The 25,358-nt window shown below is 36.7% G+C and overlaps 1 protein-coding gene across 5 annotated transcripts in view; it reads right to left on the bottom strand.

Annotated features, from left to right (window-relative positions):
• Positions 1-25,358, bottom strand: part of DMXL2 (Dmx like 2) — a 160,467-nt gene that overhangs the window by 64,127 nt on the left and 70,982 nt on the right. For all 5 annotated transcript variants that reach the window (XM_021095420.2, XM_021095427.2, XM_021095423.2 and 2 more), the window contains 7 exons: positions 21,798-21,972; positions 17,379-17,618; positions 16,625-16,896; positions 15,296-15,989; positions 14,603-14,724; positions 7,419-7,508; positions 4,371-4,488 (listed from right to left, as the gene is read on the bottom strand). In XM_021095420.2, coding sequence (XP_020951079.1) covers positions 4,371-4,488; positions 7,419-7,508; positions 14,603-14,724; positions 15,296-15,989; positions 16,625-16,896; positions 17,379-17,618; positions 21,798-21,972 — 1,711 coding nt within the window. The remainder of the gene's footprint in view (positions 1-4,370; positions 4,489-7,418; positions 7,509-14,602; positions 14,725-15,295; positions 15,990-16,624; positions 16,897-17,378; positions 17,619-21,797; positions 21,973-25,358) is intronic.

Raw genomic sequence — 25,358 nt, 5'->3', positions numbered from 1 at the left:
ATGTATAGAATGTATAGAAACTGGGAGGAAAAGGAAAGAATAGATGTTTAGAAGCAGTTTTATGTAATTTTGTGATAAAGGTGAGGTGGCTATCAAAGACTAATGGGGCTCGTTAAAACTACGAATCCTATAGAAGAACCTATCTTCAGAACAGAAACAGACTCACAGACGTGGAGAGCAGACTTGTGGTTATCGAAATGAGGGAGTGGGATGGACTGGGGCTTGGGGTTAATAGATGCAAACTATTACATGTAGAATTGATAGGCAATGAGGTCCTGCTGTATAGCACAGGTAACTATATCCAATCACTGTGATAGAACATAATGGAAGATAATATGAAAAAAAAAAGTATATATATGTACGACTGGGTCACTTTGCTAAATGCAAAAACTGACAGAACATTGTAAACCAACTATACTGTGATAAAATAAAATAAAAAACAAATAAATCAGAGTTCCCGAGGTGGCTCAGTGGTTAACAAATCCAACTAGGAACCACAAGGTTGCAGGTTCGATCCCTGGCCTCGCTCAGTGAGTTAGGATCCAGCATTGCCATGAGCTGTGGTACAGGTCACGGTCGAGGCTCAGATCCCAAGCTGCTGTGGCTCTGGCGTAGGCCAGCAGCTACAGCTTTGATTAGCCCCCTAGCCTGGGAACATCCATATGCCTTGGGTGTGGCCCTAGAAAAAAGCACAAAGACATAAATCAATCAATCAATCAATCAATCAATCATGGCACAAAAAAATCATGTGGAGATTTTTTTTAAAAGTACAAATCCACCATGAAGGGACACCTATTGGTCACAGATGGGATCATTTGAGCTTCAAAGAATAAAAATGAATTTACCAAAAACACACTGACTATATGAAAAACCATGAGTTCATAAAAATGCCAAAAGACAGAGGGCACATGAGTAAAAAAAGTAAAAGACAGACAAGAAGGAACAGAAAAAAAGAAAGGAAAGGAGAAGGGAGAGAGGAAGAGAGAAAAGAAGAGAAAGAGAGAGAGAAAAGCGCAGGCAAGAGAAGCAGAGAGAGCACAGCCACACAGGTCAGCCTCACTGGATACCCCTCGTAGTTCCTGGGGCACTAACTCCTTAATTGCAAAACTGGCAATCAAATGGGAAGAATGAAATTAACATGTATCCTGCTTTTCTATATGAAAATAGTATCTTTTACAAAAACTAAAAGTCATGGGTGGAGGGCCAGTGGTGATGGTGCAGAAGAGACTTTACAGAAATTTTTTTTTTTTACATTTTTTAGTGAAAAGACATTGTTTGTGAACACAATTTTCCCCATAGACAACTGCATTTTTCATATATGAACAATGAGGTCAACACAGGACAACAAAAACTTTCTTCAAAAGTGAAAAACTGGGAGTTCCCATCGTGGCCCAGTGGTTAATGAATCCGACTAGGAACCATGAGGTTGCAGGTTCAATCCCTGGCCTTGCTCAGTGGGTTAAGGATCCGGCATTGCTGTGGCTGTGGTGTAGGCCAGTGGCTACAGCTCTAATTCAATCCCTAGCCTGGGAACCTCCACATGCCACAGGTGTGGCCCTAAAAAAAGGACAAAAAAAACTAATAAATAAATGAGGACTGATGAAATTAGATAATAATGATCCTTAATGAAATAACTGATTAAAAAGCAACAATATCAATGAAAGAAATCATGAGATAACAGGTTGCTGGCAAATTTTACATTGACACCACTACCCAAATCTTCTCAATCTTGGCATCACTAAAAACACGACATCCGAGCATGTCCTTCTACGATGGACACACCATCACCTAGGAAGTTGAACCTGGATCTAATCAAGTCTGCAGGCCTAACATGGACTTCACAAGAAAACTTTTAAACAACATCACAAGCTGGTCAGAGAAATGCCTATAAAATAACTTCCTCTAAGACAAGTGGCATAAGTGGGATTATTTTAGCTTAAAAGACTCTTAAAAAAATGAAATAAAATGTGTGGACTCTATTTGGATATGGATCCAAACAAATGAAGAACAAATAGGTGTTCCCATTGTGGCTCAGCAGTAATGAATCCGACTAGTATCCATGAGAATGCAGGTTTGTTCCCTGGTCTCACTCAGTGGGTTAAGGATCTGGCATTGCTATGAGCTGTGATGTATGTAGGTCGCAGATGCAGCTCGAATCTGTCATTGGGGTGGTTGTGGTGTAGGCTGGCAGCTATGGCTCTGATTTAACCCTCTAGCCTGGGAACTTGCATATGCTGCAAGCATAGCCCTAAAAAACAAACCAAACAAAGAAAAAGAGCAAATAACTCTGACCTTTTTTGAGACAACAAATGGAGTAAATATGGAACAGTTATTACACAATTCTGAAGAATTTTGTTATTTTGTTAAAGTGATTAATACCACCTGTATAACAAAAATCACACGGAAGTAATCAGGAACAAAACAACACAATGGCTAGGTTTGCTTTAAAATATTTCGGGAGAAAAGGAAAAGAAAAGAAAATAAGGTAGATAAACAAGTGTGACAAAATCTTAAAACCATCAATCTAAATCACAGGCATAGGTTGCACTCTGTCTATAATTGGCATTTTTCTTAATCAAAAAGTAATTAATTTGTAATTAAAACTTAGAAAGTACAAAATACAAGAGGGTCAGGGAAGAGGAGAAACACACATAGCAAGTCCTTTAAGAAAACATCTATAAAATCAAGAATAATATCAGCAAAACTGTGCGCAAAAACTAAAAGAAAACCAAGAAAAGCACTGGGAAATCTTGTGGCCTGATTTCACAGTGAAATAAGGAACTATCAAAAGAGGGAAATAAAAAAGTATTTTTAAATATAGGTCTTTCAATTAAAAATTTTACTTAAAAAATACCAACTTTATATAAGCATTGTTTTCTAATACATTGGAATGTTAAAAATAGCATGATAAATGGTAACTAGGTTTGCAGGAATGCACATAAAAAAGTTTAACCCAAATAAAGATGAAATACTAGAGAAAATCATATTTTAAATCTATAAAAGTACTATATGCTACAGTGATAGTGAAATAAAACTATCAAGTTTCATTTTGGCATAGAACATGAAAGTTTTATAATTACAAAGTTATAACTTTAAAAAAGAACATTTTAAGGTAAATAATGAAGTTTAAACTAAACACCCTATGGTTTGTTCTTTAAAGGTGTTATAGAGAACTATTTTCTTTAACAAGAAGAAAAAAGATTTTCCTGGTGGCTCAGTGGGTTAAGGAGCTGGCATTGTCACTGCTGTGACTCTGGCTGCTGCTGTGGCACTGGTTTGATCCCTTGCCTGGGAACATCTTTATGCTGTGGGGATGCTGCCCCTGCCCAGAAAAAAAAAAGAGGAAGAAAGAAATACTCCCCTTTAGAAAGGAAAGCTATGAGACAGTACTTTTAATTTACAGTATATCTGAGGTTCCCAGTGTATCATACAACATAACATCTTACATCATATATTTATCAATAATCTTTATCAATTTGTTGGGAATTTTTTTAACTTATATTAAAATTAATTGGGTTAAGATACCATAGGGATACTTATTAAAATGAAGTAACTTATAGAGTTTATCAACTAACATTAATTTTTTATTTATTATTATTATTTTTTGTCTTTTTGTGTTTTCACAGCATATGGAGGTTCCCAGGCTAGGGGTCTAATCAGAGCTATAGCTGCCCGTCCTACCCTAGAGCCACAACAATGCAGGATCCGAGCCGCATCTGCAACCTACACCACAGCTTATGGCAACGCCAGATCTTTAACCCACTAAGCAAGGCCAGGGATTGAATCTGCAACCTCATGGTTCCTAGTCAGATTCGTTAACCACTGAGCCATGACAGGAACTCCTAACGTTAATTTTTTAAACAATTAAACTAGGTTTCATAAATAATACTGCTTAGTAAAATCTATGTCAATAGAGAATCTGTCTTTCAAAATATAATTTTTTTTTTCCGTCTTTTGAGGGCCACACCTGCAGCATATGGAGGTTTCCAGGCTAGGGGTCTGATTGGAGCTGTTGCTGCCAACCTACGCCACAGCCACAGTAATGCCAGATCCAAGCCGCCTCTGCAACCTACACCAAAGCTCACTGCAACACTGGATCCTTAACCCACTGAGAGACACCAGGGTTCGAACCTGCAATCTCATGGTTCCCAGTAAGATTCATTTCCATTGCACTACAACGGTAACTCCTCAAAATATAATTTTTATGCTCAAGTGTTATTTACTAACAAAAAGCAATTCTGAGAGAAATAACTAGTGTTTTGCCAAAAATCATGAAAGTGATGACTTCTGATATAAAGATCCACACTCATGAAAGTCTGGAGTATTTTTAAGATAAAGGTATCAAATTCAAGACTAGCTTCTATAATTACCTTGCGATGGCTGAAAAAATATTTCTGTCTCCTTTTTGTCTGTATCTTCCTTATGTGGTTTATATCCTATAATGAAGTCTTCTTGAAACACATGCAGCAACTGTGTATTTGAGCCACACTACAAACATGAAAAAAGTAAAGTTTTATGTTTGAAATTCCACATATTCCACCCACTATCTCCCCAAGAACCCTAATGCAAAATAAATAAATCTCTAACAATTTCTATTTTTTATAGAATGACTAATTACTGGAAAAAGCAACAAAAAAAGTCATTAGAAATATTACAGTCAATAGCAGAATTGTGAACCGCTAATAAAAACAAATCAACAGGTTTGCATCTCCAAAAAAAAAAAAACTACAAAAACAAAACAAAAAGTTAGGCAGAGTTCTCTTGTGCCTCAGCAGGCTAAGGATCTGGTATTGTCACTGCAGTAGCTTAGACTACTGCTGTGGCCTGTATGGGTTTGATCCCTGGGCCACGGGAATCTTCAACATGCCACCAGTGTGTCCAAAAAAAAAGGAAGCAGTAAGGTGACCTATGCCACTTTAAGTTAAAAAAATCAGGTCTCAGAGTTCCCATTGTGGCTGTGTGGGTTAAGAACCCAACATGGTGGCCAAGAATATGCAGCTTCAATTCCTGGCCTCACTCAGTGGGTTAAGGATCTGGTATTGCTACAAGCTGAGCCATAGGTCGCAGATTCAGCTTGGATCCAGTGTTGCTGTGGCTGTGGCATAGGCCAACAGCTGCAGCTCTGATTCAATCCCCAGACTGGGAACTTCTGTATGCCACAGGTGCAGCCATAAAAGGGAAAAAAAAAAATCAGGTCTCATGATAGTCTAAAGAAGGCCATTCTGACTATATAAAGCAGACCACTATAGGCTTCTTTAGTTTTTCTAATTCCACTTGAGAAGCAAAAAAACAAAATGGAAACCAGAAAGATCCTCAAAGTACTTCTACTAAGTCTGTCTAATGGGAATTATGAAGGATCCTATAACAGCTGGTGGAAACAACACATCTCTGAGGAAATGATTTACATTTAAATAACCAGGACTTCTAAAATAGTGGATGAAACATCACAATCAGCTAATGCTACATGATCATGTTTCTGGACCATACAGAGAAGAAAAGTAAAGACAATGAAAAACAGGAATCCTAACATTAGAATCCTAATATTAGAATCACAAAAGTGACCTGAAATTTAAGGAAAGGCTAAATCCAAACAAAAGTTTATTATGGAAGAATGTCAAAACAATTAGAAGGCTTCCCCACAGATTTCAAGGAAGGGAAGCAGCTATGATGATCTTAGAGAATAAAGCAAATCAGCTTCTTTTATATAACAGAAGGAGATAAAAGGACTATGCCATTAGGGTGATCCGCAAAATTTTGATGAAAGTTGTAAGGTATTTTTATGTCTCCAAATAGAAACAAAAAGCCCCATCACATTTATAGCATAAAAGGTCACCTCCCTCAGGGAAGAACAATAAATGAAAGAAAAGGCAAGGGTGATGCCTTCATGAATATAGAAATCACAGAGCATGCTGGAAACAAATCTAGAATGAGCTTTAAAACATTGTAGTTTGTAAGCCTAAGCCATTTATCAGTGCTTGTAGTTTACCAGCCCTTGTGATAAAGATAGCCACAACTGGAAGGGGGAAAAAAATCTTCAGTAAGTATGAAGTAAAAAGCGAAAAGCTAGTGGGAGAAATCTGGAATGATACCCCAGGGCAGAGAGCAGGAAAGGGGCTACACTGGGGGGATGAATTTAACACCCAGTCCATTAAAAATTAGAACGTTTATGGGAATGAAGCTAGTACACTCTTCTCCCATACCTTTATAGAACAGAAAAAGGAAACCCCAGGTTAAGGCTTTCCTAGGAAGCATTAGTAATTGAGTCTGGCAACCACATTTCTGTTGCCAGGAGCTGATGTAATTTCTTTACATTAATGGAAATTATTACATTGTCACCAACAGAATGTGCAAGGAATCATGGAAAAATAATGATTTGCTTCTGTATTTGTTCTTAAATATGGCTGGCTCTTTCTTCATCTTCTTGTTTGAAAACAGTCGGGGAGTTCCCTTGTGGTGCAGCAGGTTAAGGATCCATAGTTTTCACTGCAGCAGCTCACGTTGCTGCTGTGGTACAGGTTTGATTCCTGATCCAGGAACTTCCACAGGTCATAGGCACAGCCAAAAAAAAGAAAAAAAAAAAAAAAAAAAAAAAGGCAAAAAGCAAAGAAAGGAAAAAAAAAAAAGTTGGTAATTTCCTCACCAAAATAAGTAACTTTCTTTCATATTTGCAATGAATATATTACTTTTCTCCTCTTCAGTCCAAAAACATGATCCTGAAGAAACAAGTATCCTGAAGGCTACAGGGGTTCACAAACTTGCTGTAGAGAGAAGAGTTCTCCGGCTTTACTAGGCAGGGACTAGAGAAGGACTACATACTTTGGTCCTACTTCTATCCTCATTTTAAGTGATCTCGTAACAATATCTAATACTCAGTCTAACAAGGCAACACTCTAAAGCTGAAAATAAGTAATATAAAAAAAAAGAAACCACTAACCAAGCCTCTATGCAGCTGTACTGTATTTACCTTCATGGTTTCCCTAACTGAAGCAAATGACCTTTACTCAGGAAATACAGCTGTAGATAAAATTCAACTAGAGATGAAGAATGTGTAAATCATTGTAGATTTTCACTAAAGGAATCAATAGAAGTTGGCTACATTTAGTATCAAACAAGAGAATTATTCTGAGAATGAAATGCAGGTGACTCTTGAAGAACAATACAAGTCTGAACTGCATGGGTCCACTTACATGGGCTCTTTTTCAATAGTAAATACTACAGTACTACACAATCTGCAGTTAGTTGAATCTATAGATGTAGAACTGAGGATTCGGAGGGCTGATTGTAAGTTATCTGTGGATTTTCTACGATGAGAAGGGTCAGTGCCCCACATTGTTCAAGGTTCAACTGTTTATTATAGGCATATAAAGCACTCTGGGATAAAGTATATTAATATCACCAATTCACAAGCATGTTTTTACTTGGTCGGTTATCGCATCGAGTTCAATAATGCAGCCAGGTCGAGCGGTAGACTGTTGGCTCACAATATTAAACACTTCCCCAATAAGTTTCTGTAAGTTAAAAAAAAAAAAAAGTTAATGATCAATAATATATGAATCTACTATCAGTATGACACAGCATCTCAGACATTAAAGGGGCTTCTAAATATTCACTGGTTGACAATGGCAATTCATACAAAGAAGCATTTCAACTTTCTATACTCATTCTCTTTTTTTAAATTAACCAAGCAGAAAAATACATTGTGTTTACATAGAAAGATACAACTTCAAGGCATCTAATTCTTTCAACTTGTCTTCATTTAGCAACCTTAAGGCTCCAAGACAATCTGGCTGAGGATCTGGCCCAATGCCTCAGTATACAATTTGCAATGCCATTTAAAAGTAAAACCCTGCTAGAACAAAGATAAGGGCAATGGCTGAGGAGAAGTAGGACTCCACCTCTTAGGACAAGGATGTGTAAACTGACAGGGGAAGACTAACTTTGGATCCCCAAAACCCAAACCTTTCCACTGAAAAAAGTAAGTCTTTCCTCTCCCTCCTTCCAAGCATTCTTTTCTTGCATGAAAACCTTTCAGTAACTCCACCTGAGGTAGTCACCTCACAAGGACTTGCCTCCTCTCCTCAGTATCACCTCCACTAACTGCCTTTAGGCCACTAAGAGGAGTAAGAGCCCAGCTTAGCCTCAGGGTTTAAATACAAGGTTGGCTATGGGAAAGTACCACTTGCATTGGAGCTGTAGGATCTTTCCAATTTCCATCAGCAGAATTCCAGAGAGCATGTAAAGGAGTAGATTCTAGGCTTATTAGACAAAAGAGCACAAAATACGTGCTTGGATAAAGCTAAGTTTATTGCGATGGGTACATGCACCTAAGATTCAGGATTTAAAACGTTAGCTCAGGAGTTCCTGTTGTGGCTCATTTGGTTAAGGTCCAGACATAATGTCCGTGAGGATGTGGGTTCAATCCCTGACCTGGTGTTGCCACAAGCTGCGGTGTAGATAACACATGCGGCTCGGATCTGGTGTGGCTGTGGCATACGTGACAGCTACAGCTCTGACTCAACCCCAAGCCCAGGAATTCCCATATGTTGAAGGTGTGATCATTAAAAAAAAAAAAAAAAAAAACCCTACAAGACAGCATCTCATACCCATCATGATGGCCACTATGAAAAAAATAGAAAATAAGTGGTAAAGACAATGCAGAGAATTTGGAACCCTTGTACACTGTTGATAGAGTGTAAAATGGTGCTGCCATTATGGGAAACAGTAAAAAAGTTCCTCAAAAAATTAAAAATACAAGTACCATATGACCCAGCAATCCCACCTACCAGTAAATATCCAAAAGAATTCAAAGCAGGATCTCAAAGAGATACTTTGCACACCTAGGTTCAGTACAGCATTATTCACAATAGTCAAGAGGTAGAAGCAACCCAAATGTCCACTGACTGATGAATGGATCAAACAACGGTGGAATATACATACAATGGAATACTATGCAGCCTTTAAAAAAGAGATCTGGTCACATGGTATAACATGGATGGACCTAAAAGACATCATGCTAAGTGAAATAAGCCAAACACAAAAGGACAAAAGCTATATGATTTCACTCATATAAAGTCTCTAAAGTAGTCAAAATCATAGAATCAGAAAGTTAGAAAGGTGGTTGCCAAGGGCTGGTGGGAAGGGGGGGGAAGGATTAATGTTTAGTGGATATAGAACTTCAATACTGAAAGATTTAGAAGTTCTCATACTGAATCCTCATAATGCACATTTTAAATACCTTACAATTTTATTCACCACTTATACTTTAATATAGCTGGCAAAACATGATTAAAAAGTTCTAGAAAAATGAGAATATATTTAATATTATGGAACTATACACTTAAACATAGTTAAAATGATAAATTTAATGGTATGTACTTTTCACCTCAAAAAAATAACAAAGAAAGCAGGGCAGAATCATAAATAAAAAAATAAAATTTTGGAGTTCCCGTCATGGTGCAGTGGTTAACAAATCCAACTAGGAACCAGGAGGTTGTGGGTTCAATCCCCGCCCTTGCTCAGTGGGTTAAGGACCCGGCGTTGCCCTGAGCTGTGGTGTGGGTCGCAGACGCGGCTCAGATCCCACGTTGCTGTGGCTCTGACGTAGGCCAATGGCTACAGCTCCAATTCGACCCCTAGCCTGGGAACCTCCATATGTGAGGGGCCCAAGAAAAGGCAAAAAGACAAAATAAATAAATTAATTAATAAATAAAATAAAATAAAATAAATTTTTTTCCACAACCTAGCTTCTACCTTCCCATCCTGTCTCAACTACCTCTAACAGCCACTTGCACTCAACGCTATGACCATAACAGAAGGAGCATGATAAACACTTCTTATGCTTCTGTGCATTTAATTGCTGCTCCCTCTACCTGGACTTGTTCTCCTTCACTTTCAATTCATACTCATTCAATAAGTCTCATTCCAGATGTCATCTCCACCAGAAAGTCTTCCCTAATCACAACCATCTCCACTAAGTGTTCCTTCCATGTATGGACACAGGTGAGATAGAGATGATCAATTACTCAACATGGAGTTCCCGTTGTGGCTCAGTGGTTGACAAATCTGACTAGGGACCATGAGGTTGTGGGTTCGATCCCTGCCCTTGCTCAGTGGGTTAAGGATCCGGCATTGCCATGAGCTGTGATGCAGGTCACAGATGCTGCTCGGATCTCATGTTGCTGTGGCTCTGGTGTAGGCCGGCGGCTACAGCTCTGATTGGACCCCTAGCCTGGGAACCTCCATATGCCACGAGAAGCAGCCCGATAAAAGGCAAAAAAAAGACAATTACTCAACAAAGCTGGCTAACCCAGCGAATCATTTTGAAAATGATACATACTTATCTTCAAAATTCAAAACAAAAATGTATATAAATTAACCTATATTTTGGTGTAGAGTCAAGGCCTTTGAGTATGGGTTTGCTATGAGTTAAGGTCTTTTTCGACTATCCCATCTCCATAAGGCCCTGGCGAGATTTTCTTCATTTCCTTAAGTTAAAGCAATGACTAAAAGTTACCTACAAAGTACTGAGTGCAGTTTTGTTTTGTTTTTACAATTTCCCCTTAAATCTTTTATAGTTGTCTCACCATACCTAATTAAACAGCAATTTTCTTTAGCAAAATGCTTCCAATTATTTTTATAAAAACACTTGTTTTTAAAATCAAATTTTCATTGATTTATATAATTAAATTACAGAAGTACAATAACATGTACAACTTAAAAAAACATATGAAGTTCCCATTTTAGCTCAGTGGTTAAGGATCCAATGTTGTCTCTGTGACAATGAGGTTCAATCCCTGGCCTCGCTCAGTGGGTTAAAGATTCAGCATTGCTGCAAGCTGCGGCTAAGTCACAGCTGTGGCTCTGGTCCAGTGTTGCTGTGGCTGTGCCATATCCTCAGCTGCAGCTCTGATTCGACCCCTACCCTGGGAACTTCCATATGGCACAGGTGCGGCTATAAGAAGAAAAAAAAAAACAAACAAATAAACATATTTGGAAACAAATGCAATTGGCTTTTGAGGGGCATTACAATATAGCATTTAAGGGCTTGGTCTCTGACCCAGGCTGCTGAGCAAAAATCCCAGCTCCACCACTACTAGCTAAAACTCCTACCTGAAGAAAACTAGTAATAAAAAAAAAAAAAAAAATCAAAAAGACCAAGCAAAAGGAAGAAAATAATATATATAAGGCAGATACTAACAAAAATTAAAACAAAAAATTCAATGAAACAAAGAACTGGTTCTTTGAAAACATCAACAAAATTAACAAATTTTTTTTTTTAGTTGGGGAAAAAAAAGGAAAAGACAGTAAAAACCACATGGACAGCATGTACCCTCATATAATGCGATGAGAAGGATACTTCACATCTGAGGCATTCTTTACCCAAACTCCTAACTCCAGTCTAACCATGAGAAAACACACAAACCCGAGTAAAGGGAAAATTCTACAAATATCTGACCAGTGCTACTCAAAAGGGTGAAGGTCCTGAGAAAAAGCTAAGGAAGATGAAGAAAACTTAGAAACTGTCCCAAATCAGAGAAAACTTAGAGGAGTCATGATGACTAAATAAAATGTGGTTTTATGGATGAGGTCCTGGAACTTTAGTGAGAAATTACATTAAGTTGGAGAAAAAATCATTTAAGTCTTAATAAAGTGTGGGGTTTAATCGTGTAACACCAACGACGGCTTTTTAGTTGTGACAAAGGTATTCTGGTAACAGAAGAAGTTAAGAATAGGGGAAACTGGCTGTGGGGTATATGGGAACTCTGTACTATTATCTCCAACTTGTCTGTAAATCTAAAATGATTCTAAATTTTTTAAATTTGTTAGTAAGTCACTGAATTGATTACTGTTTTCAGGGTACAAAGATAAAGATAAGCTCATTGACAAAGGCTGATGGTTTAATGCTAACAAAGAGTGGGAGAATAAAGAATTCCTAACTTCTACTTTGTTCTTCTATGTCAATAATTTAGCTTGCAAAAGTAGAAAGGACCAAAGATTTTCTACAGTGAATAAGTATTACTCTTTAACTTTAATAATAATAATAAAATAATAATGAAAATGGAAGGTTTAAAAAAAAAAAAAAAAAAAAAGAGTACACTGGTAAGAGGGGAGCAGAAGGCCAAGATAAAAATTCTAAGAACATGTCTAACTGCTCTAAATGAATTTATATTTTCCTGAAAAATAATGCCCAAGTTATTGAAAAATTCTGAGTAGAATTTTCTCTGAAAAATAATGGAGACTGCCATAGCCAAAAGACTAAAACACTCAAATGTTCTAATTTTCCAAAAGGAAAATAAGACACTTTTATAGGCCAGAATAAAGGGCCTGATGTCTATTTAGTACAACCTTGTAGTCTTTTTTTTTTTTTTTTTTTTTTGTCTTTTTCCCATTTCTTGGGCCGCTCCTGCGGCATATGAAGGTTCCCAGGCTAGGGGTCTCATCGGAGCTGTAGCTGCCAGCCTACGCCAGAGCCACAACAACGCAGGATCTGAGCCATGTCTGCAACCTACACCACAGCTCACAGCAACGCCAGATCATTAACCCACTGAGCAAGGGCAGGGATTGAACCCGCAACCTCATGGTTCCTAGTCGGATTTGCTAACCACTGCGCAACAACGGGAACTCCAACCCTGTAGTCTTAAATAGACCTCAGGGTACACACACACAACCTACTATACATTAAAACAATCATCTCATATGAATTTGACTTCCTTTTTTGACTGCAGAAGATTTGATAGACAGGGTGTATTTTATTTTAGCAAAGTACATGACAAGCTGTCTCATGCAAATCCTTGGAATAAGCTGGAGAAATATTCCAGACAATAAAAAATGGAGAAAGATTTCAAAAGTATACTGCTAGGTTCTTTCTTCAGTCCAATATTATTTAACATTTCTGTAACTGACTTAAATGAAGATGTACAACAACATTCATCAAAACAGGCTGATGATATGAGTCATAAAGCAGTAATACAAATAACAGATTCTGGATTCAAAAAGATACTGAAAGGATATTCTATGAGTTGAGCCTAGGAAGGTGAAATGCAATAGGGAAATAAGCCTACATTTGGGCCCCAAACTCAAATGCCCAAATGGAGAATGGCTTTCTAGGAAAAAAAAAAGACTTTGGGACGTTTAACTGAAAGTCAGCTCAAGATGAATTAATTAAATAAAAAGAATGTGGTATGACTGTCAAAACATAATAGTATCTACTGAAAGAGGCCATAACATTGCTATATTCCAGTGATCCTACAATGCGCAGAAAATTGCTCAGAAAGCTGAACAGGGCCAAATATAAAATAATTACATAAATTTATGGGCCAAGGAGCAGCAGGTTTGGGCTGAGGAACAGGATTTCGGGGTTACATGATTGATGTCTGAAGTGCTCTCACGTATAAGAAACACTAGACTTATTTCAAATGGATTGAGGGCTAACAAGCAGAATTTAAATTACAAATTGAATTTCAATATAATAGTAATGGTAATTCAAAGACAGAATGAGCTGCATTTGAAGTTGAGTTTCCCTCCTTTGAGGCGAAATGCCAAATTGGCAGGAATGTGGTAAGGAGAAACAAAGCATCAGATGGCTGGTTAATTCAGGTGACCTTTAAAACTTGCAGAATGTTTTAATTTTAAGATTTTCTACCACTTTTCTAGACTTTCTCTATGCCAATTCTGTGGCTCCAGTCCAATTATCACTGTTTTTGGAACAAGCCTTATTTATACATGTACTTTCCAGCATCCACACTTACAGGCCATTTTCTCTCTCAGCAAAGACTAAGATCTAGAAAGATCTAGAAAGATCTTATCCAACCATCAAAAATTAACTCAAATACCATCCTTAATAAAAAACCTCTATGTCTACCCTAATCTGCTCTCTCTCACCTCTGAATGATGAAATAGTGTTTGGCTCTTAATTACACACCACCTTCAGATACCTCTTCTTCTATCTTAAGCTATTATTTAAACTTCTATTAATAATTTCTCTCCTCAACTAAATTTAAATGTCTTTAAAGGCAGGCACACAATAGACATTCAAAAACAGCCTTTGATTTTCAATACTGGAAACATTTTTTTTAGAATAATTATTTTATATAAAGGCATGCTTTACAGGTAAATGGAAAAATTCACCCTTCAAATATGAATATTAACTAATATACATGACTTCTAGTTCAAATACAGAACCACCAGGATGAGATACTGCCACCCACTGATAACATATTCTAACCATAGGATTTTTTTAAATAGAGAAATCAAGCTCATAAAAGTTCAAATTTTCCAATCTAAACATACAGCTTGGTAAAGCTGCCTAAAAACCTTTCTCGAGCAAAGAAAGATTAACAGAACCAAACCAGAGAGTGAAAATTGTTAAGAAAAAAACTCATATTTATTTCTTCAAATGTAAAATGTATTGATGTGTGATATGTAGACTCTAATTTTGATTCATGTACCTCGGAACACGAATTAAGAAAAAACAAACTTGTTATACACAGCCTGTAACAGATGCTCACTCCCTAAATACCAACTAACAAATAAAAGTCCTAAACAAATTTAAAAAAATCCCTTATTAGCTTAGATATATTAATAAATATTAGGAAATACTTACTGAAGATTCGGGATCTGACAGTTCATCCAATAATTTCCTAGCATCTACCACAGCTTGGTAGAGCCTCAGATTTTTGCCATCGGAAGCAACAAAGCAAGCACTTGCAGAATTACAGTATGTGCCTGAGAAAGTAGATGCTTTGCATTATAATACATAGTTTATTTTTACTATTGGCTGAAGTATGAGAAAAAAACATTCACACTTTTCTTTTTAGGCATAACCATGGTCCAGAATCGTAACTAAACAGATACAACTAATACACATAAAATTATTAACAGAAAAACTGAATAGAAAATAGGTTATGATAAGCAATGAGATCCTGCTGTATAGCACTGGGAACTATATCTAGTCACTTAGGATGGAGCATGATGGAGGATAATGTGAGAAAAAGAATGTATATACGTATGTGTGACTGCGTCACTTTGCTGTACAATAGAAAACTGACAGAACACTAAACCAACTTAATGGAAAAATAAAAATCATTTAAAATTAAAAAATAAATAAAATCTAGAAAATAGGTTATGAGAGAGAAAGACTGAAAACGAACTTCTAGAAACTCTAAATATAAGTCTGATGCCTGCATTCTGAATACTTATTAAAAATAAACCTAATAATGATATATATGTAAATAATTTGTGTGTAAATAACAGTTTTAAAGCTTTTACTAATTTCACTATTAAAATGAACACTTACCAAGACAATAACTGGGAATAAGAGTTGGAAGCCAAGCAACATTAGAGAAGGCAGAAGTATGTAAAGAGTTAATTCGTGCCAACTCTGATACTCCTCCAGTGTATGACAAAGGTCCTATTGGGTCCACACGCCACAGAATAAGTTCACTGTAGATTGCATTTGGGTCATGAAATGTTCGCGTTGCTGCATTCCTAAGAGGTTGTTTCAAGGAACCTTTTAAGTGTCTTACCGGATCCATTAATCTTAATTTATTGTCTGAGTCCCACTGAAAATCTGATTCAGGAGTCAACAGAGCATTATGATGAGATGATGTCAATAATAACGGTAAAACTGAATGACAAGCCAGGTCATTAAGGTGAAATCGATGACCACAATATCTAAATTTGTGAGATACAGTTAGAACAGTAGTAAAGGCTGACTTATCAGCAAAAGTGACTGCCCACTGATTTAAAGAGCCATCTATGTGTTTAGAGACCATCATAACTGTGGGAGCCAAAATGTTCACATTTGTGCTGTGTGACCCAGAGAGTGGCCGTGATCCATGAGGACTGCCTCCAGCCATCACGTCCTGGTGTAACAGAGTGTGGTGAGACTCTTTCGTAGCATTTATACAGGCATACATCATGATATTTTTACTAAGAGAGCTTGCATCACCAGATGGAAACGCAACAGGAATCCGAGAAGAAAAAGAAACCTGAAAAACACAATTATATGATTCAGTGTAAGTAGTTTGCCTCCTCTCAACAAGTCTTCCAAAAATACTTCCATTTTCAAAATGTCACACCTCAGCTTCCTAGCAAAAAAATATCATTTTCAACCTCATTATAATCTAATCCTTTTCCTCTACTTATAGAACATCATATCTCTATTCATGGCCTATGAGAACACTGAAGAAATAAAGTTTCAGGTGCCTTGCCTGGACATCTAAATGACTACAAACACAAATTTAAACAAAGAGAGTTCAGAAAGATAACAGGTAAGAGATAGCTAGGTTTTATTAATAAAATTGGCAGAGGAGGGGTGACTCATCTTGCATCACCTTTTCAGGGTAGCTTCTTAAATTTATTCAAAATATTGTGATTTCCAGAATACACCTATATTCAAATATTCAGCATTGTATTTCAAAGCCAAATTCCTTTTACTTTGAATTAATCAAGTTTATAAAATGTGTGGTCATTGACCCCCTCTGGTAGCAAGTTATTCTCTTCTCAGGTGCTTATCAAAAACAAAAATCACTGAGTATTTCTGAAAACCTGCTAAATCTGATTAGCATTTGCATTATCTTGGCTTTTTAAGAAATGTAAAAATTGCTTCAGCAGTAAAATATACCTGGACTTGTCTAAATATTCCAGGATTATATTCATCCAAATACTTTACATGCCACACTAGGAAGGTACCATCTACTGGGTGTATGGTAAAAAGCATGTCAGGATTCTTATTCCATTCAGCTAGCAGCATCTCGATCTTCCGATCAAGCAGGACTGTAGGCAGTGGCATTGGTACACTAGGGCGTGAACAGGTTCTAGGACTTCCCTCTCTTTCTCCATCTTCGTGTTCTGATGATCCGGTACCTGCCTCGGATTCTCTATCCAGGGATAATTCTAAATCAGAAAATAAATTTATCAGTACATACTAACAACACCATAAAAATTCATTTGCATACTAAACTATCAATAAGTACCATACTATCTTTAGAAATCATAAATCCTTTTTCCAATTTATGCCCAGAAAAATAATACAAGGAAGGAAACTATTTTCTGGTCTGGACTGAAAATTACTTTATTTCCTAGTTCTAGATAAATCAAAAGTTCATTCATACTATTATCATTACCATTATTAGCAAAACCTGCCTCCCCCCCCCAAAAAAAAACATGTCTTCCAAAGAAATACACTACTCAACACAGTATGTTATAACAAAGAGAGAGTTACATTAGATGGTCAGTAAACACCTGTGGAATGAATGGAAAAGTGAAGAGGAAGGAGAGAAGGAAGGAAGGATTACACATCCAAAGTGATATCACAAAAAGCTGTTAGCCTGAAAAAAAGAAAAAGAAAAAGAAAAATCTGAACACAGAATACTAACCATGGTCTAGTTTCAAATGTAAACCCTTCTCTCTTTCTTCCTGTGCATGTTCCTCATATTCTCTATCTCCTTCATCACTTTCATGATCAACTGGCTTTTCAGAAAGTCTTCGTAATTGCTGCATAAATATTTCAGTAGATGATGTAAAATGAAATTCTTTGTTGTTTAACCAGTGAACTACAAAGCCCCCGTTTCCATCATCAATGTTAAATACAGTGCCAACCAAGACATTCGGAATATCTGTAGAATCAAAATAAAATAAAAATTCAGTATGAAATTGTTAACACCTTTAAAAGCATTACATGTGCTTATAAAGGCTAACTCCATTACACAGAAAATGTGCAAAACAAAATGTCAACATGACTCAAGCAGGATTTGAAAAATTTTAATTGAATTTAACGGTAAATGTAAATGTTAAGAACTAATGGCACAGACTTATATGGAATTAAATTACTAATTTAAAAACCAAACACCAAATGCACAAACCTTTACTGAATCCTGATTTGAGAATGAGGAAGGAAACAGAAAGATAAAACAGAAAAGTGGGAGTTCCCATCATGGCTCAGTGGTTAACGAATCTGACTAGGAACCATGAGATTTCAGGTTTGATCCCTGGCCTTGCTCAGTGGGTTAAGGATCTGGCGTTGCCATGAGCTGTGGTGTAGGTTGCAGACACGGCTCGGATCCTGCGTTGCTGTGGCTCTGGCGTAGGCCCGGCCGCTAAGTTCCGATTCGACCCCTAGCCTGGGAACCTCCATATGCCGCAGGAGTGGCCCAAGAAATGGCAAAAAGACCAAAACAAACAAACAAACAAACAAACAAAAACAAACAGAAAAGCAACTATAAAAGATATTTTTGAGAGAACTAAAATTCATATATGAACTGGATCTCAGAGATTAAGGAATTATTTTTAATTTTCTCAGGCATGATAATGTTATGATTATTTAAGAGAATTCCCTTATTCCTAGGAAATGCTTGTTAAAGGATATAAGGGTGATGTGCCATGATGTAGCTTTGAAAGATGAAGAAAAAATTTCACTCACAGACATACCCAGATACCCACATACACACATACATGTGTGTGTATATACAGAGAGAAAAAAGCAATAGCAATTGTTGAACCAAAGTGGACAAGTATTCACCCCTGCCATTCCTCCAACTTTTCTGAATGTTTTAAACTTTCCTAAAAAGTTGGGAAAAAATAATGCCAAGAAAGAACACAAGAAAGGCAAGCAGCAGATTTTCTCCACTTGATATAACTGAAATTCATGCTATAGATCAGTTCCTATAAAATGGTATAATTAAAAAAATCAATCTCCTTAATCACAAATAAAATTATAAATAATCCATTCAACAGAAAGGAAAAAAGACTATCTTCTGCAAGAAGACGTGAAAATCTAAACATCCAATGCATAGGACATTCTAGGAATGTTTCATTAAATAAATATCAATGTTAAATAAAGCTCTAAGTTGTTCTTTCTTTTCAATTCCTGGATGACCATCCTGGTTTTCTGACAAAAATGAAACAAATAATATACAATAGAATTTGTAAATTAACAATCTTATAAAACAATACATCCCCTATGTACTTACGTGATATTCTTGCTAAAAATGTTTAACCCAAATATTATCGTGGACAAATATTCAGACTGCGAGACATCCTAAAAGATAGCTGAGAAACTGAGATATAACTCTTTAGAGAATGACTTTTTACTGACAAGTGAGAGACAGAGGGACCATTTTAGATTAGTGGAATTTAAAGAGAAATAACAAACATAGTTTTAAAAGAATCTATATTTTAATATGCACTATATTAGATGATATTATTTTATCCATGTTCCTTGCATGTGATAACAGCATTGCGGTTATGGAGGCAAATTCTCTTTTTATTAAAATGCACATTTTTAAATACTTAGGAATGTTGTAATATTTAGAGAATGAAAGAAAATGTCCATGACAATTTTACTTTCAAATGACTCAACCAAAAATAAGGAAGAAAGGAGGAAAGGTGTGTGTGTGTGTGTGTGTGTGTGTGTGTGTGTGTGTGTGTAGACAGAAGAGGGAGAATAAAAGCAAACGTGTCAAAAAATTAACAACTGACTTTGGCTAAAGGCTATGTGGGTATTCACTGTACTATGCTTTCAGCTTTACTGTAGGGTTCAAAAGTTTTCCTGAAAAAAAGGTGGACAAGGAGAGTCCTACAATACAATATTAATTGCATTTAGCAATCAATTTGGTCAACCTAAATGTCATATTTACATACAGTACCTACAAACGCATGATGTTCAATATCTGTAGAAAATAGTATGTAGATAAGTTAGGATGAAGATGGTTAAAACTGGTTATGGTGAAGGTTAATAAAGATGCTGGAATATGAGACCCATTGGGTACAAGAACACATTCAGAACTTAGACTCAAATGATGTGAAAGAACGCCTATCCATAGGAAATAATCCTGTTGTCCTACTCCAACTGACTAGGCTCATATATACTGTTAAAAAGCCAAGCTTTCTAACAGGTACTGAATTTACCATCACTAAATGCATTTTGTTTGAAGTCAGATCTTCATATTAGTCAATAATTCAAGATAAAGATTCTTTTGCAAAGGTTAAAATTTATAAAAACCAGGAGTTTCTACTATGGCACCGTGGGTTAAGAATCCAAATGCAGCAGCTCAAGTCACTGTAGGGGCACAGATTTGATCCCCAGCCCAGAACAGTGGGTTAAAGTATCCAGTGTTGCCACAACTGTGGCATAGGTTGCAGCTGTGGCTCCAATTCAGTTCCTGGCTTGGGAACAGCACCACCATGGGTGCAGCCATTAAAAAAAATTTTTATAAAAATCTAAAACCACTACCATTTTGAAAACACAAGTATTATTATAAAGACAATCTTAGAATACAATTAAGATGTTAGGTCAGAAAGGATAATACATTCAAATAATACTTAATCGGCTAGAACAGCACTATTCAAAAGAAATATAATGTAAACCACAAATGCAAGGCCAGCATATTATTTCTGCTCTAGTAGCTATATTATAAAAGGTAAAAAGAAATAGGTAAACTTAATTTTAATATCTTATTTGACCCAGTATATGAAAAATATTATCATTTTAACATGTACCCAAATTTAAATAAAATTATTAAGAAGGGCTCTTACAGGAGTTCCCATTGTGGCGCAGTAGTTAACGAATCCGACTAGGAACCATGAGGTTGAGGGTTTGGTCCCTGGCCTTGCTCAGTGGGTTAAGGATCCGGCATTGCCATGAGTTGTGGTGTAGGTCGCAGATGCGGCTTGGATCCCACATTGCTGTGGCTCTGGCATAGGCTGGTGGCTACAGCTCCGATTGGACCCCTAGCCTGGGAACCTCCATATGCTGCAGGAGTGGCCCAAGAAATGGCAAAAAGACCAAAAAAAAAAAAAAAAAAAAAAAAAAAGAAGGGCTCTTACATTATTTTATTGTTCTAAAGTCTCAGAAATCCAGTATGTATTTTACAGTGTATCTTGATTTGGATTAGCCACATTTCAAGTGCTCAAACAACTACATGTGGCTACTGGTGACATACTAGACAATACATTATCTAGAGCCATTGCTACAACAGGGGGAATCGTCTTAAGATCACTCTCTTGGAACTATACTTATAAACAGCATCATTATATAAACAAACATTTAAAAATAAAACTCTCTGCACCCTGAAGCAAGAGATTTCCATTTCAAAACATGACTACAACATTATATAAATAGTTTTACCAGCAATGTATTATGAAATTCATAGGCCTTCTCATATGCTTTTCCATGCAGAAAGGAAACAATAACCTTAAAAAGAAACTTTTAAATATGCTTTTGCCAACAATGAACCTGAACCTGCCTCAAAATATTTCTCAATCACATGGGAAGAAAAGAGCAAAAAAAAAAAAAAAAAAAAATCAAGGTTAGAAGAAAAACTATCTTTCCCGAAGTATAGGACAAGAACATCTATGGGAGTAGAAAATAAAATATGCTGAAATATAAGGAAAACTGTGCAAAAATATATTTAGATACAGTTATGAAGAAGAGCTGAGAAGAAAGAGTAATAGTGAAAAATCTGAAAAGGAGGGAAATCACACTAATTAATCAGGCTGCAACTACATCCGCTCATTCTCAGGTTCAACTAAAGCTCTGATTTACTTAGAAACTTTGCTATATTCTAAACAATGGGGCTCAAAAATACTTATTTGAAGTTATTCCTGAGAATCACAAAGTCTCAATTTAAGAAATGGTAGCTTTTATTATATACCTATTCCAACTTAAAAGTATTTTAAAAGGAAACAAGGAGTAGTAACATAAAATTAAAAACAAGTTATAAAAGTAATCATACTTTTCTATTTATTTATCTTATTTCGGCAGGTAAGAAATGAAATGAAACTTTACTGTTCTTTACCTGTGGCAGGATTGATGCTCGCTGCAATGTGAAAATGACACAGAGCATTTGCGTGGTGGGAAATATGTCTTTGAACTTCATGCGTTGCCATCTGATCAGGTGTTAACTCAGTGTGAGTTACAAGAACGGAAGACCTCCTTTGTCCTTTTCTTAAATTTTTTAAATGGTGTATTGTCTAAAATAGAAAAATAATGACTAAATCCAAGCCTAGAAAGTCTAATAAATGCCAATCAATGCACTTTTGATTATTAAGGGTTTTACAATTTTCCTCTCTGTGAAACCTGACCATCTTGAAATATGAACTACAATAGAACAATTCTGAATATACTCTCCACTGGTCTTGCAAAGGCAGTAGTTGCTCAAAAATACTTACTAATATTATCTACAAAAACCCCTATTAAGATTAGGAGTCTACACATCATGCACAAAAATAAACACGAAACAGCCTAAAGATTTAAACATAAGACAAGACACCATAAGACTCCTACAAGAGAACATAGGCAAAACATTCTCTGACATCAACTGTAAAAACGTTTTCTTAGGTCAGTCTCCCAAGTTAAGAGAAATAAAAACAAAAACAAGTCAATGAGACCTAATCAAACGGACAAGCTTTTGCATAGCAAACAAAACTTAAAAAAAAAAAAAAAAAAGAAAAAAGACAACCTAGGAATGGGAGAAAACAGTTGCAAACGACGTAACCAATAAGGGCTTAATCTCCAAAATATACAAACAACTCATAAAACTCAACAGCAAAAAGCCAAACAATCCAATTGAAAAATGGGCAGAAGACCTAAATGGACATTTCTCCAAAGAAGAGATACAGGTGGCCAGTACGCACATGATAAAAACCTTGAACATCACTAATTATTAGAGAAATGCAAAACAAAACTACAATGAGATACACCTCATGCCAGTCAGAATGGCCATCATTAGCAAGTCTACAAAAACCAAATGCTGGAGAGGGTGTAGAGAAAAGGAAACCCTTCTACACTGTTGGTGGGAATATAAATTGGTACAGCCACTATAGAAAACAGTATGGACGTTCCTCAGAAAACTAAACATAGAACCACCATATGCTCTAGCAATCCCACTCTTAGGCATATATCCAGACAAAACTTACATTCAAAAAGATGCATGCACCCCTATGTTCTATGTTCACTGCAGCACTGTTCACAATAGCCAAGGCATGGAAACAACCTTAATGTCCACCAACAGATAAATGGATTAAGAAGCTGTGGTACATGTACACAGAATACTACTCAGCCATAAAAAAGAACAAAATAATGCCATTTGCAGCAACATGGATGGAACTAGAGATTCTCATACTAAGTGAAAAGTCAGAAAGAGAAAGACAAAATACCATATGGTATCACTTACATGCGGAATCTAAAATATGGCACAGGAGTTCCTGTTGTGCCTCAGTGATTAACGAATCTGACTAGGAACCATGAGGTTTCGGTATGATCCCTGGCCTTGCTCAGTGGGTTAAGGATCTGGCATTGCCGAGAGCTGTGGTGTAGGTTGCAGATGCAGCTCGGATCTGGCATTGCTGTGGCTCTGGCACAGGCCGACAGCTACAGCTCCGATTAGACCTCTAGCCTGGGAACCTCCATATGCCTCGGGTGCAGCCCTAAAAGACAATCAATCAATAAATAAATAAATATGGCACAGACAAACCTACCTACAGAACAGAAACAGATTCACAGACATGGAGAGAAGACTTGTCTTTGCCAAGGGGGAGGGAGTGTGATGGACTGGGTGTTTTGGGTTAGTAGATGCAAACTATTACATTTACAAAGGATAAGCAATTAGGTCCTGCTGTATAGCATTGGGAACTATATCTAATCACCTGTGATAGAACATGGTAGAATATGAGAAAAAAGGCATATATATGTATAACTGGATCACTTTGCTATACAGCAGAAATTGACAGGACATTGTAAATCAACTATAATCAAAAAAATTAAAAAAAAAAAAAAGATGGGAGTTCCCATCATGGCGCAGTGGTTGACAAATCCGACTAGGAACCATGAGGTTGTGGGTTCAGTCCCTGACCTTGCTCAGTGGGTTAAGTATCCGGCATTGCCGTGAGTTGTGGTGTAGGTCGAAGACGTGGCTCGGATCCCGCATTGCTGTGGCTCTGGTGTAGGCCGGTGGCTACAGTTCCGATTGGACCCCTAGCCTGGGAACCTCCATATGCCGCAGGAGTGGCCCAAGAAATGGCAAAAAGACAAAAAAAAAAAAAAAAAAAAAAAAAGATTAGGAGTTTCCTTCATGGCTCAGTGGTTAACAGACCTGACTAGGATCCATGAGGATGCCAGTTCAATCCCTGGCCTCGTTCAGTGGGTAAAGGATCTGGCATTGCAGTGAGCTGTGGTGTAGGTTGCAGATGTGGCTTGGATCTCCCATTGCTATGGCTGTGGCGTAGGCCAGCAGCTACAGCTCCGATTTGACCCCTAGACTAGGAACTTCCATACACCATGGATGCAGCCCTAAAAAGCAAAACAAACAAAAAAAAAAACAGATTAGAAGTCCAAAGTCTAGTTTTCAGGTTATCCCAGTACTGAAATGAAATTTACCAGGAAGAATATTTCCCCCCCCAAATTCTTGCAAGAACAGTCAGCTAAATAATCTAATATATAACTTCTATTATAAAGACAAAAAGAGGGTACAAAAACACGAAATAACAAGCAGAGCCTTAAGTAAGATAAGAGCAGCCAGGGAAGACCTCATGAAAGTGTTGACCTATGGGATTTTTTTTAAATTGAGACATGTCTCTATGGTGAAAACCCTCCACTGGCATACCTGATCACCTGAACTATTTTGACACGGGGCCATATCAACTCTCAGTATCATCTTTTCTCCACACCACAACCCCACCTCATAGCACTTCCTCATGTGTCACTTCACCCATTGCCAATACCATGCTTAATAATAATATCCCATTCTTTTCCTTTACTCCTCACATTCAATTAAATAAAATGTAGCATCCTCTCAGTTCTTTCTGCATTAAAGTAAAACAACTGGTCCTTCCTTTCAATTCCATAGCCCTTGCCCCTTTTCAAATGAAAAACAGTATCAGTTCTACGGTATGTCCTCCCCCTCCAGTCTCCCTGCTATAGAGTTGCTTATTTCTTCAATTATACCTACCAAACTATTTTCACTCAATCTCTGACATTCATCACTATTTTAATGTAGGTTGGCAAGCTTATACGATATTGGCTGGTTATTTTCTCCTATGAACAAAATGTGTAACTTTATAGATACAGAATTATATAGACCTTGAAGTTAGGAGTTTTGTTAAGAAAGGACGTTAGAAAGCAAAATAGCTCATAAATTGGATAATTAGGCTTTTTTCTATTAAAAACATTTTTAACATTATTAGAAGCATTAAAAGGTACCAAACATGTGTCAAATAACAAATAATTTGTAATAATATTTTTGCTTTTATGTAGCTGTTAGTAATCTGATTTAACAAACACTTCAAAAGCAATATATTATAAAAGACATAAATATATCTAAAAGCCTTTAGTCTCTAAAAGTTCATACATAGTTTAAAGA

Source organism: Sus scrofa, chromosome 1 (assembly GCF_054392235.1).
Source record: "Sus scrofa isolate SSC_HxYL_T2T_F1_AM1 chromosome 1, Sscrofa_HxYL_maternal_Yorkshire_Landrace_v2.0, whole genome shotgun sequence".
Lineage (NCBI taxonomy): Eukaryota > Metazoa > Chordata > Mammalia > Artiodactyla > Suidae > Sus > Sus scrofa.
Note: the sequence above shows the minus strand (reverse complement) of the source record. Positions and strands in the feature narration are given on the sequence as shown.